Genomic DNA, 14,825 nt, shown 5'->3' with positions numbered 1-14,825 from the left:
AACTGCTTTTTCACTCTCTCAAGATAATTATCTGTTTTTTAGCCACTATCAAGATAATTGTCTCTAATCTGTTAATATGGTGATGGCTTATATAGATTTTCTTAATGTTAAGCCATCTTGGCATTCCTATATCTGGATTTGGCTTAATAATATTTTAATAATTTTGCATCTATACTCATGAGTGAGGTTGGCCTAAAAAGTTTTTTTCCTCATATGTTATCTAGTTTTGTTGTCAAGGTTATACTGGCCTTCTAGGATGTATTGGGAGCATTCTCTCTTTTTCTATTCTCTGAAAATGTTTGAATAAAATTGAAACAATCTGTTCATTGAAAATTTGGAAAACTTGCCTCTTTGATCAACTAGGGTCTGGTGTTTTCTTGGCAGGAAGATTTTTAACTACAGTTTCAATTTATTCAGCACTTTCAGGTTTTCTAATTGGTTTTGAGTCAATTTGTACGTTACATTTTCTTGACTTTGTCTATTTTTTATATGTTTTAAAATTAATAGATATAAAGTTCTTCGTATTCCTCTTTTATCTTTGTAACCTTCACTGGATTTGTAGTTATGTTCCTATTGCAATTTGCAATGTTGTTTATTTGTACCTTCTCTCCTCTTGCTCTAGTTGTCCTAGAGGCTTCATAAATCCTCCCTATTCATAGATTTCTACCCTTAACTTTACCTCTTTTATTTCTACATTATTTTTGTTTATTCTGTTTAGCTTTTTTTTTTTTTTTTTTAACTTGGGCACATAATTATTTTCATCCTTCCTCCCTTTCTAACATAAATATTTAAGGCTATAAATTTCCCTTGTAAGTACAGCATTAGCTGCATTCTATGGTTTTCATAGGTTGTACTTTCATTATTACATTTCTGCATATTTTTAACTTCTTCATAGTTTCTCCTTTTACCTCTAAGTGATTTAGGAATATTTTAAAAGTATTTTTAAAAATTGACTTTTAGAGAGAGGAAGGGAGAGGAAAAGAGAAAGAGGAACATTGACGTGAGGGCAGAACATCAATCTGCTGCCTTTTGCATGCCCTCTACCAGGGATCGAGCCCATAACCTGGTTATGTGTCCTGACCAGGAATCTAACCAGCAACCTTTTGGTGCATAGGCAGATGCCCAACCAATTGTGCTACACTGGTCAGGGCAATTTAGAAATATTTTTAAATTTCCAAATATATGGAATTTTTAGTTTATATACACTAATAAAAGAGAAATAGGCAAATTGACTGTACCTCTGTGACACCAACCAGCCAATCAGGAGTGAGTATGCAAATTAACACAACAAATATGGCAGGTTAATTTGCATACACAGACACGGAGTGAAGACTGAAGGCTCCAGCCCGAGTGAAGACTGAAGACTGAAGAGGCTTGGCTTCTCTGCTGTGGCCGGAGCGGAGAAGCCTTGAGGCTTGGCTTCTCCACCGCGGCCGGAGCGAAGGCCTGGGTCCTGGGTGCTGGAAGAAAACGGGTGCTGGCAGCCAGGGGAAGGAAGGCCTATTGCATGAATCTTAGTGCAATGGGCCTCTAGTACTTTCATAATTGACTTAACGTAATTGCATTGTGATCAGAGAACATAGCCTGTTGGATGACAATTCCTTGGAATTTCTTGAGACCTGTTAGTACATGATCAGTATTTGTAAATACTCATGTGTGCTTGAGAAAAATATGTACTCTTCAATTAATGGGTAAGAAGATGTGCATATCACTGCTAAATCAACCTTGCTAATTGTGTCCTTTGGGTAGTCTGTACCTTACTAATCTTTTGTCTGCTTGACATACCAGTAAATGAGAAAAATATGATGTCATTGTTCTTTTCCCTCCCTGAAGTTATATCAGTTTTCACTATGCATGTATATTTTTTCAATTACATCACAAGTTTAGGAGTTGCCTCTTCCTGGTGAATTGAACCTTGTATTATATAGTTACCATCTTTATACCTAATAATATTTTTGTCTTTAAGCTACTTTGTCTGACAATACTTAGCTGATCCAGCTTTCTTTTAGCAATTTGGTTTACTCTAGTCCCCTTGAGAGTCTTGGCTGATTGAGGGGTAGCATCTCAGCGTCCTTACTTTGTAGGTAGCCCAAGGTTCAGTGTTTGTTATTGGCATCTGCTTTCAGGCCCATCCCGCTTTTTGTCACTCTCCAACCACAAGGAAACATTATTTGGGCTGAGGCATGGGATTGTGGACCTCTTGTGAGATCAGGGATCCTTCAAGGAATGTTTCTTATGTGGCATATGTTTTTTCTGTAATAACAGTGTCCCCTAGAGCATTTAGTCAGCCATAATACCAGGTATGGAAACTTCTTGTATTCTCCTTGTTTTGTTTTTTCCACAGTACTTACCAATATCTGATGTATTGTACATTTGTTTATTGTCTTTCTTTTCTCACTAGAATGTAAGCTTCATGAGGACAAGGATTTTTCCTGGTTTTGTTTACTGCTGTATCTCTAGCATCTAAACCACTGCCTGATACTTAGAATGTGCTCAGTCAATACTTGTTGAATGGATGACTATGGAGCGGGAGAAAGTGGTGTAAAAAAGCCATGCCAAGTATTTACCTTTTACCTTAAATGCTCTGATTTGTTCCTCCATGACCGTTGTCACAAGTTAGGGTGCCCTTACTTTTCCCTAGACTATTATAGCCCACTTCCGATTTGTCTCTCTGTCTGTACTTTGTGATTTATCCATCCCTTCCAATTCATTCTTCATACTGCTACCAGAGTTTTTTCCTAAATATAGATATGATTACCTCACTAATCTGTGTTGGCTTAGCCCAGTGCTCGGCAAACTGCGGCTCGCGAGCCACATGCGGCTCTTTGGCCCCTTGAGTGTGGCTCTTCCACAAAATACCACATGTGGGTGCGCACATACAGTGCGATTGAAACTTCGTGGCCCATGCGCCGAAGTCAGTTTTCAGCTCTCAAAAGAAATTTCAATCATTGTACTGTTGATATTTGGCCCTGTTGACTAATGAGTTTGCCGACCACTGGCTGAGCCTATAGAATAAACTCCCATTTCTTTTTTCTTTTTTTATATATTTTTATTGATTTCACAGAGGAAGGAAGTGGGAGAGAGAGAGATAGAAACATCAATAATGAGAGTGAATCATCGATCGGCTGCCTTCTGCATGTCCCACACTGGGGATCGAACCTGCAAACTGGACATATGGCCTGACCAGGAATCGAACTGTGCCCTCCTGGTTCATAGGTCAATGCTTAACCACAGAGCCACACTGACTGGGGTAAATTCCAGTTTATTTAATGTGGCATTTTATTTCCAACATTGTTTCCAGTCTTATTTCTGCACTGAGCATTCTGTGCTCTAGTCAAATCAAAACATTTTAGGTTCTTTCAGTATGCCATGTCTGTGATTTTATGTGACCACACCCTTGCTTTTAGGGCGTCCTGAGTCTGAAAAGTCATTCTTTTGTTTATGCTTATCAAAATTTTAGTCTCCTTACTCACCTAAAGCCATCTCCTTGCTAAAGACTAATATTCATTGAGAAGAATCATTCTTTCCTGACATTTTATTTAGCTGTTTTGGTACTTTCATAATATGTTTTATTCTAAAAAGCTGTCTTTTCTTACTAGATTTTAAACTCCTTAAGTCAAGAAATTTTCTTTGTTTCCTGAAAGTCTCCAATACAATGTTTTATACATAGTGAGTCTTTGATAAATAGTTGTCAAGCTTGAATTTTGAACGTTCTGTTTTTGTCTGATGCTATTTTTCTCTTCCTGCTATGGTAAACCAATCTTTTGTCTTCAGTTAACACACTCTAGTGACAATAACTTTCAAATCCAAATCTTCCTATTTTCACTACCCTGGCTAGTCTGACTTAGGCATCTCACCTTCCTCAAACTCAGTATATCATCTCCTTCTCTTTGTTATTCCCAAACCAGTACTTCTCATAACTCTTCCAAAATAAAGGCATCATCATTCTTCCCAGTCAGATAAACTCAAAATCTTGGTGCAGTCTTTATCAGCCTTTTCTTAATTTTCTGACTTTAGCTAGTCAGAAAGTCCTGCTAATTTTAATTTCTCCTTTAAGATGTTACCTCCCTCCGTAACTCCTCCATTTCACTGAGAAGACCTTGGAAATGGAGTTTACAGAGGAGACTCATTGTCTAAAGCCCTATCTTAGCAGTTTCTGTTTCCAGATGTCTACAAATGAGGACAGCTTAACAGATGGTGGACACATTTGCAGCCTACTCTTTTCTTTATGTAGCTTTGTATTAGCCTCGGTGTTTATTTTCTTACATCTTGAAATAATATTTTGAATTTCTCACTTTTGCATAAACTATAGCTGAAGTCATGTATGAATTTTAATGGAATCTGTTGAATGTTGATCATATTTTCTTACAGTAGTTTAGAAATATTTAGCAAGGAATATTCCATGTGATTATGTTGTGGTTTGAAATTTTATATAAAATTTTCAACCACAAACACTGTTGTGGGCAGCAAGCAGACAGTTATAATTTGTACAGGTTTTTACATTATCATTACTCATTACTTCTGTGGGATAAATAGAAATGACAGCTTTAATTCACTTGTAATTATTTGTATGATATAATTTTGAATATAAGATATTTCCATAGCAAGGGTGTTTATGGAAAGTTAGTGCTAACTTTAAAAATGTCAAATGCTTTAACTATGTAGAGGGTACTTAATATTTGATTATAGTTATGTTGAAAATACCAAATATTATAAGAACTTTTTCACATTATAAGAACTTTTTTCTATTTTAGAGCATGTCAAAAGAATAAGCATAGTAATTTGAATGCTCTATTTTTATTTCTAGAAACCAGCAAATATCCTAGTAATGGGAGAAGGTCCTGAGAGGGGGAGAGTCAAAATAGGTAGGTAATTATTTCTAAAATAATTCATTAAGAAACTGAAGTGACTGCAAAGATTGTTTCCCTTTTTAATATTCTTATTTAAGTAGTTAACTTAAAAATTACTTTCTCATATTTTTAGAAGAGATATTAGGAAATATAGATAGATAGTTTATAAAACCCCTCAGGTTTATTCCCAAAACAAGGTTTCATAATTCTAAACTGAGGCAAGCAAGCCCACAAAAATTCATTCCCAATCAAAATCCCAAGCATGTGTGTATGTCACTATTACTGTCCTGCACAGTCACCCTAAACATAATCCCCAAAAATGTTATTTATTTATTTATTTTTAAATATATTTTATTGATTTTTTACAGAGAGGAAGAGAGAGGGATAGAGAGTTAGAAACATTGATGAGAGAGAAACATCGATCAGCTGCCTCTTGCACACCCCCTACTGGGGATGTGCCCGCAACCAAGGTACATGCCCTTGACCGGAATCGAACCTGGGACCTTTCAGTCCACAGGCCGAGGCTCTATCCACTGAGCCAAACCGGTTTCGGCCAAAAATGTTATTTTTGTCTCAGCTTTACCAAATGTTCTTTCCTTAAATACATCCCTCCCACTCTCACCTAATACATATAGAGCTTCACAGATATCTTCCCCTGCCCCACGTATGTCCTGTGCCAGGTACCAACATATCTTTTCCAAATGGATATGTAAGTTTATAGGCCCTTTTACTTGCTAATCTTAAGAGTAAGGCACTGAAAAGAGTCTTATCTGTATATTAAAATTTCCTTTTCAACTCTGAAGGATTCATTTATACCTAACAATATTTGGGTAGAAAATTAGCTAAGAAATGCTTTAATTTCTTTTACTAGAAATAACGTTTATTGAATGTTCAATGCTTTTTAGAAGGATTTGAAAATAAATTTTGTTTCATCAACCTGTTGTCTTTGCTATTAGACTATAGCATGGTAGGGGTGGTACAAAGTTATGCTAACTTAACCTACTACAAATTCTTTCTGTCCTCCTTCAACCGAGCCAGCCCTGCTGCTTGGTCTTCTACTTCTTCAGTTAATACATCAGCCCAGGCCCTGAAGAAGCTGTTCTAAACCAACTTCCCTTTCTTTAAACCTCTATTCTGAGATTCAGTCATTCACTTATGTTGATGTTAATTAAGAACCAGGTCACTGCTTTCCTTCCCCTTCCCCTTCTCATTCCCTCCCCATCACCTTTACACCACTCCTCACTTGTTTCTCCCTCCCTCCTAACGTTCTTTTTCTTATAGGCATTTATTGAGTACCTACTCTTGCTAGACACTGGTGAAAGTGGAGATAAAGGATGGCTCTTTCCTGTGAGAGACAGTAAAATAAACAGATTACTATCCAGTGTGATACTTTCACATGTTAGTTACTTCGTTATTTTACACAACCCCTCTGTATGGCAGATATTGTATATAAGGAGAGCTGGATTTAAGAGGTTGTAGCTTATTCAGCCTTTCAAAGGAACGACTTTGAATTCCAAGTCCAGAGTCTCTTTCCCTATCAACATTGCTACCTAGTGATAGCAGAGCTACCTGGTGTAACCTCATCAACCACTTTTTGTAGCACAGCCCTGCCTTAGAAACTGTCAGAGAAGGAATGACTCTTCCCTCCGAAGGCCCATCTGGTGCCCTTCTTAGCTTCAATAATCTTCCTGCTACACTCAGCTCCTTATATTATGGCATCACCAGTCTCCCCTTCTCATGTTTCTCCTCTTCACCTTTAAACATTCACGGTCCTCTTCCCAACTTTAAAATAAATCTCATATCCATTTTGTTTTCTGTACCATTTGTTCTGTGTCCCCCACTTTGTTCTTACTTCTAGAATGTATATTCACCCATTGGTTCCACTAAAGCTGATTTGTTATAATCTGGCCTCTTAATTTCATTCCTCAATTGAAACTGCTCTCTAAAAAGACACCTTTGAACTCTGTCTTACCAAATCTAGTCACCACTTTCCTTTACTGCCTTAGCTATTTGTTCTCCTAACCAGTTTGGCCTTGAGACTTTTTCTTGGTCTATATGACATCATATAATGCTGTTTTTCTATATACCACTTTTGCTGTTACTTCTATATTTGATTCATTTTGCCTCTTTCTTCTATTAACCGTTTGTTTCAAGACACCCTGGGCACTGGCTTTGGACATGGCTTCCCTCTTCTACAGTTACTTCTTTAGGGAATTATTCTAGGATCTGGATCTCAGATTCCATTCTCTCACCTTAGCTGAAATTCTTATCTCTATTTGTTTTCTATTGGCAACCTACACTCCATTATTCCAGACCAAATTCATCATCATCTTATACTTTCCCTTGTTTGTACCTGTCATCACATTGAGCACAGTCACCCAAACTTAATGTCTCCTCCTTATTGCTCCCAAATATCTCTACTATTTCTCAACATAAAATTCTGTATCCTACCCTGACCATTAAGGGTTTTAGGATTGAAATTCGATCCAAGATTAAGGATAAAACCAGGGATAAAAATTAATTTAAAAAAGGTCAAGTAAACAATCTAGTTGAAAGATTGCTTTAAATTTTAATAACACATTATTTTAAAAAAATTAGTAATACTCTGATTCCTATGTTTAATGCTATAATACTGTTCTTTTTGGCCAAAAAGGAAAGCATAGTTGAATGGAAAACACATTGTGCCCTTCTCTGTATCTGAGCCCTTCCCTCCTCAGCAACCTAAAGACTCCCAGGCCTTACCTAAAATACTTACTGCCTTCTTTACTGTTCACAAATACTCTTCCTTCAGCATCCAGCTCCAGTTCTGCTTTCAGTTTGGTTCACTTGTACAAATGTTTATCAAACATTGTTCCAGAGAAAACCATGGAGACCTAGGCTCTTCTTTCAAGAGACTTACAGTCCAGTAGCAACTTTCCTTTTCTTAACAGTACTTATCCTTTTTTATTTTTGTCTGCTCTGTATTTTGTTATTTCACCTTCATGTAAGCTCCTTGGTGGTAGACAGTGTCTTTTGCTGTTTTTCTATAATTTTATACTGCCTAATTAGCACCCACACAGAATTTTACTACTGCTGCTGACTGATTGGAAATTTCATTCATATCTAATTTTAGGAAAATAACTGTTAGTAATGTTTAAGCTTGTAATCTTTTGTCTGATTTAGTAAGTATTTGAAAAATGGTTTAAAACTCCTTTGATTGAAATATTAATGTTCGTTGCATGTAACATTATTATATTTAAAATAATTTTTCTTGAAATATTAATGTTTATTGCATGTAAATGGCTAATTATTTTGTATCTACAATCTGGTAATAAAAAATAAAAAAAAATAAAAATCCTTTGAAGTTCATATAATAGGCAGAGATTGTTTCCAAGAATGTACATTGTGTCCTCTGGTCTTTCATTTGACAGTGAATAGATGTGGCTTACAAAAAATTAAGGAAGTAGAAAATAAGGGGAGAAAACTGGCTTTAGCCTTTACTTCAAAACAAAATGTTTTTCAGTGGGTGGAGCAGCATTCTATCAGACTACTTTGCCATCAACAACAGTCAGCATCTGTTAAATTTACAAAGCAGTGCTCTGAAGTAGGTATAATATTGGTAGAATGGTTTCACTATTTTTGTTTGCAATAGGGAGATTTAGTTAAGGACGAGTAGGCTTTAGCACAGGCTTCCTTGGGCAGCTTTGTTTTTTTAAGACCTGGCTTCTTCAAAACATTTCCAGAAAGTCTTATAAATTATTCAAACTCTCAAGAAATAATATCACTGTAAATTAAAGTTTTAATGTATGTTATATCATAGCATTAGTTTTAGATTAAATGATTGTCTGTAGTTGAAATTTTATGTACTAATTGTGCATTTTATAGTACATTGGGGCCCCTTAAGTAAAATTATATTGTGTATATTATGTATTTCAAAGTACAGGGGTTTATAATTCTTGTGATTTTGCCTTTGTGACATGCAATTATTACTATAACATTATAATTGGATGTCAGATCAGTGGTTAAAAATGTAGCTGCTAGATTATAATATGGTTTTTGTTTGAGTACTGACATCTTTACTAAGTATCCCTATAACCATGGGCAAGTCATTTAACTGCTTCAGCCCCTAGACCCTTTATCTCAGAAGTAGGGACCAAAACACTTATTAAACCAGTGCTCTTATGAGGATTAAATGAAGTGATATATGATGTATCTGAAAACAGTTTGTAAAACTCTTAAAGTGTTTGGTAGATGTAAGTTATTTGTTGTTTATGAAATCTTAAGAAAATTAGATGGTCCCCAGGACCTTCTTTAGTAATAAGTATTCTTTTCACTGCTTTTGTACTCCTCTAATAGTCAAATCAGTTAGCTTTGATACAGGTCTTTGTTAATGCTGAATTACAACAAATTATCTCATACATTCTCTACATGTTTGCTGTTTTCTATGATGTAAATATTCTCACCACAGCCAATTTCAAGCCACCAACATGATGTCACTGAACTCAGAGTTGAGACTAGATATGTACCAGTCAGCTCTCATGAGTCCAAAAGAACTGATTCTAACACACACTGACCTAAGATTTAGTCCATTTTTAGATGTTTAGTCTTACAGAAGTCATAATTAATCATTGAAACTTAGATTATCTTTCAAATTGTTTTTAGATCTTTCAATTTAAAAAAATCTAAGAATATTATTGTAGCTGTCTCTGAAAGACAGGAATCTGAAACCAGACCTGGATTCTCATTCTGACTCCATACTTAGTAGTTTTATGACCTTGGGCAAGTCAGAATATCTTTAAGCCTCAGTTTCTTCATCAGTAAAATGGGCACAATAATAGTATCTCCCTCAGAAGGGGAGATCTGGTGCCTGGTACAGGCCACGGGTTGAAAATGGAGGAAAAGGCTTGCTTTATAAGGGTACTAATTATTGTCATCAACTTTGTATGCTTTCAGTAGCATGCCAAACTGAATTTCATGTTAATTTATTTTATTTTTTAGCTGACATGGGTTTTGCCAGATTATTCAATTCTCCTCTAAAGCCGCTAGCAGATTTGGATCCAGTAGTTGTGACTTTTTGGTATCGGGCTCCAGAACTTTTGCTTGGTGCAAGGCATTATACAAAAGCCATTGGTAAGTTAGTCTAAAATGATTTAATTACTTGGCATTGAATTATCCTAAATATCAAATGATATAATAATGAAACTGCTTTGTAAAAACTACTTTCTGTCTCTTTGTGAAAGTCCTGTTATCTTTTGTACTCCTAGATTTTGCAATCTGTTGGATTTGGATTTTTAACTGTATAGGAGAAAATGGTTCTTTAAAGAAGAAAGCATTTTCTTTCAGCGAATAGAGGTATCTGGTCCATTGAGTTGCTATGGAAATAATAACATGTAAATTTTATTTTGCACTCACCTACTATTGATCAGAAGAACTGGAGAGAGGTTTAGAATTGTTTCTTCACAAACAGAAACACAGGAGTAGTGGGGTGTTGGAGGAGCCCCCTTCTATCTGGGGAAAAGTTAGCCTTTCCGAAGCAAGAAACTATGACTCATCTTTCTCTCTTGCCATTACAGTTATCAGAATGGCAGTTTCTCCATTAAGGTAGAAAATAGACAGACTCTTGGTATGTTAGCTGTGCTCAGCATCTTGCCATCTCTCCAGGTAAAAAAAAGAAACAACTGAAAAGGAAAATCTGTTACAGACAAAACTCTCTGTAGGATTTAAAGTTGGCTTCAGAACAGAAGCATCAGAGATTTTGCTACCTGGTCACTATATTGTTCTCAGAGGATCCAACTGCAAACTAAGGGAGTTAAGAAGAGGAATCTTCCTCAAATCTAGAGATTTCTTTAAGAGAGGATAGGGAGGGAGTATATTTCTTTAGATTTTCCTTTTACAGACAAATAAGCACAATTCTTTCTGTTAAGCTTATGAAAAACTTGGTGACACCCAAAGAACTACAAAGCAAGTTCTTACATTTGGAAGATTAGACTGATAATTAACCTACTCATCCTAAAAAGGGAAATAAAAATCCTATCTAATAAAGAGGGAATATGCTAATTGACTGCCATGCCCTCACAAGATGGTGGCCCCCACAGCCACAAGATGGTGGTGCCCAGTCCCCTCAGCCCCGCCTCATCCAGCGGGAGTCCCCCAGTCCCCTCAGCCCCACCAGGGGGCGGCAGGCAGCAGGCGGCAGGTGCCACACGCCTCATCCAGCCATGGTCCCCCAGTCCCTCAGCCCCACCTCATTCAGCCTCAGCCCCCCAGTCCCTCAGCCCCACAGGGGAAGGCAGTTAGAGGCAATTGGGCCGGCAGGGGAGGGCAGTTGGGGACGATCATGCCAGCAGGGAGCAGTTAGGCATCTATCAGGCCTGCAGGGGAGCAGTTGGGGAGCTATCAGGCTGGCAGGCAGAGTGGTTAGGGGCAATCAGGCAGGCAGGCAGATGAGTGGTTAGGAGCCAGCAGTCCTGGATTGTGAGAGGGATGTCTGAGGGGTCCCAGATTGGAGAGGGTGCAGGCTGGGCTGAGGGACACACACACACACACACACACACACACACACACCCGTGCACGAATTTCATGCACCGGGCCTCTAGTTTTAATATAATAATGTCTTCATTCATTGGGAGATCTGACTTTTGCAAAATTCAGACACCCACAACACATTTATACTTTGGGGATTGTTACACTAGCACAGTGCTAAAATATTGTCATACTTCATAAATACTGCTGAAGGGTTTTATTAACCTTTTGCACTCAGATGTCGAGTGTGACTCGACACGGTTAGCATTAGAATAAAGGAATTGAGAAAAAAGCAAGCGAGTGCAAAGGGTTAAATGAGTAAAAGAGTCCATGAATAACCTCAGTTAGAAGAGTGTAGACCCTTCCCCTGGCAGCTGAGCCCATTGTAAAGCTCTGTATCAGAGCTGTCAAGGCCACACTGTTAGCAACTGACAGTGGCAGTTCTATGAAGGGTGAAGAAAGAACTACCAAAAGCAAATGGAAGGAATAGAGTGGTCCTAAGAATGAGGAGTTAAAATCAGAGCCTGACTCTACCCAGTGAGTGACTTTGACCATAGGGCTATGTTTTTAGACTTTTAGGCTTATGTTTGCTTTTTCTGTTATTGGGTCTCTTTCTATGGAGAAAAGTAAATCTCTTAGGCAACCACAGAAGGCACCAGAGGATAGGAAGAGACTGAAAGTGAGCCAGAGAATGGGGTAGTGTTAGTTGGAAGTTACAGATAGTGCTTTAGAACAGAATTGAACGTGAGATAACCCAGGGCACGGGGTAGGAATAAAGGATGTGATAACAGTAGAAATTTGTATGTGTTGGACTCTTAGCATAACGTGACCAGGCGTCCCGCTTTTTAACAATTTGTCCCGCGTTCCACAGCGTTTTAAAAAAGTCCCGATTTTTTGGAAAGAATGCACGACAAGCTAGGGAACTGCAGGAGAATGGGAAGGGAATATACAGTTTTCGGCGGCCATGTGGCTATTTAGCCAGGATATGAGTTTTATATTATTTTTGTTAATTTTATAATGTTAAACTTTAATAATAACAAATAATTGTTGAGAACTGATTATCAAGAACTGCTTATCAAAGTTCGCATTGTTGATCAGTTGTTAGAATTCAACCACCATTGTTTGGACTTAATGAGCAATGGCATTTTTGGGGATTGGCAACGACGAAAACATTTTGTAATTGTCTCTCAGATGATACACATCGTACTGCATGCTAGTAAGCTAGTTAAACAAGTGATGTCATTACAAATCTGCTATTCAGATAATTTAGGTAAGTAATTTATTTATTTATTTCATCAATACATAAATTTTCTTGAATTTAGCAGACAGTACTCGTATTATTTATATTTTATAGTGGCGGCAAAAAGTCTAGCGCTGGCCTTGAAAGTGACACTTACGACTTACGTTACGGCAAATTCATGACCTTTTAAACAACGACAGCAATCAACTAAAAAAAATTCACTCAAATGAGAAATATGCTAAAGAATAAAATAATACTATACATAATTTTTTATTTATTATATTTGTAAATTGTACTTATGTTGAAATTTAAAAAAATATATTACAATACTATTTTTGCGTTCTATGAAAATTTTTGTTGCTCCATATAGACCAAATTTTTAATCAAGAACCCCCCTCTCCCCCCGGTCAATGGTGTCCCGCTTTACCAATGTTAAAATCTGGTCACCTTATCTTAGCAAGCACTGATACAATCGATATCTAAAAGGGATATTCCCAGTAAGAAAAGGCAAATTCAGCTAAAATCCTGTTAAACTAAATAAGCCCCCACCAAAGTCTATCATATTCTCAGAGATTCTTTTTTTTTTTTTTAATCTTAATTGTTCAGATTATTACAGTTGTTCCTCTTCCCCCCCCCCCCATAGCTCCCCTCCACCCGGTTCCCACCCCACCCCATGCCCTTACCACCCCCACCATTGTCCTCATCCATAGGTGTATGATTTTTTCCAGTCTCTTCCCGCACCCCCCACAGCCCTTTCCCCCGAGGATTGTCAGTCCACTCCCTTTCTATGCCCCTGATTCTACCAGATTATTCTGTTCATCAGATTTTTTATTCACTTGATTTTTAGATTCACTTGTTGATAGATATGTATTTGTTGTTCATAATTTTTATTTTTACCTTTTTCTTCTTCTTCCTCTTCTTACAGAATACCTTTCAGCATTTTATATAATACTGGTTTGGCGGTGATGAACTCCTTTAGCTTTTTCTTATCTGTGAAGCTCTTTATCTGACCTTCAATTCTGAATGATAACTTTGCTGGGTAGAGTAATCTTGGTTGTAGGTTCTTGCTATTCATCACTTTGAATATTTCTTGCCACTCCCATCTGGTCTGCATAGTTTCTGTTGAGAAATCAGCTGACAGTCGTATGGGTACTCCCTTGTAGGTAACTGTTTTTCTCTTGCTGCTTTTAATATTCTCTCTTTGTCTTTTGCTCTTGGCATTTTAATTATGATGTGTCCTGGTGTGGTCCTCTTTGGATTCCTTTTGTTTGGGGTTCTCTGTGCTTCCTGGACTTGTAAGTCTATTTCTTTCACCAGGTGGGGGAAATTTTCAGTCATTATTTCTTCAAATAGGTTTTCAGTATCTTGCTCTCTCTCTTCTTCTGGCACCCTCATAATTCTGATGTTGGTATGCTTGAAGTTGGCCCAGAGGCTCCTTACACTACTATCTTCATATTTTTGGATTCTTTTTGCTTTTCCAGTTGGGTGTTTTTTGCTTCTTTATTTCAAATCTTTGACTTGATTCTTGCGATTCTCTAGTCTGCTGTTGGATCTCTGTATATTATTTTTTATTTCAGTCAGTGTATGCTTAATTTCTAGTTGGTCCTTTTTCATATCTTCAAGGGTCTCACTAAATTTATTGGCCTTTTCTAGAAAATTCTTGAAAAACCTTATAACTGTAGTTTTGAACTCTATATCCAGTCGTTTGCTTTCCTCCATTTCTTTCATTTGTGACCTGTTTCTTTGTCTCCACATTTTGGCTGCTTCCCTGAGTTGATAAGAGTGGCTTTGTGTGCTAGGTGTCCTATAGGGCCCAGTGGCTCAGCCTCCCCAGTTACCTGAGGTGGATACTCTTAGTGCACCCCTTTGTGGGCTGTGTGCACAGTCTTGTTGTAGTTAAGCCTTGATTGTTGTTGGTATCACTGGGAGGAATTGACCTCCAGGCCAATTGGCTGTGAGGATCAGCTGTGTCTACGCTGGGAGAACTTCTGTGCTGGAGACACCCTTATGAGGCAAGACTTATTTCAGTGGGGCTTTGGTGCTCACTGAATCTGCTTCCTGAGTGTGTCCCTTATGGATCTGAGGAGTTATAATCTGGATGGTCCTACTCTGACCTCTGGGTACACTGGCTCTTGGATCTCCAAGGAGGTGCTAATTTAGCCTCTGCCTGAGGCCACCCAGCAGGAGCTATGGAAAGATCTGCAGATTCCTCTTCTTTGTTTGGGTTTTAGAGG

General features: G+C 37.6%; 1 protein-coding gene across 2 annotated transcripts in view; it reads left to right on the top strand.

Moving 5' to 3' along the window:
• Positions 1–14,825, top strand: part of CDK19 (cyclin dependent kinase 19) — a 116,371-nt gene that overhangs the window by 84,342 nt on the left and 17,204 nt on the right. For both annotated transcript variants that reach the window (XM_008158430.3, XM_054721656.1), the window contains 2 exons: positions 4,808–4,865; positions 9,828–9,959. In XM_008158430.3, coding sequence (XP_008156652.1) covers positions 4,808–4,865; positions 9,828–9,959 — 190 coding nt within the window. The remainder of the gene's footprint in view (positions 1–4,807; positions 4,866–9,827; positions 9,960–14,825) is intronic.

This window comes from Eptesicus fuscus, chromosome 10 (assembly GCF_027574615.1).
Source record: "Eptesicus fuscus isolate TK198812 chromosome 10, DD_ASM_mEF_20220401, whole genome shotgun sequence".
NCBI lineage: Eukaryota > Metazoa > Chordata > Mammalia > Chiroptera > Vespertilionidae > Eptesicus > Eptesicus fuscus.
This window is presented reverse-complemented; position numbering and strand designations above follow the sequence as displayed.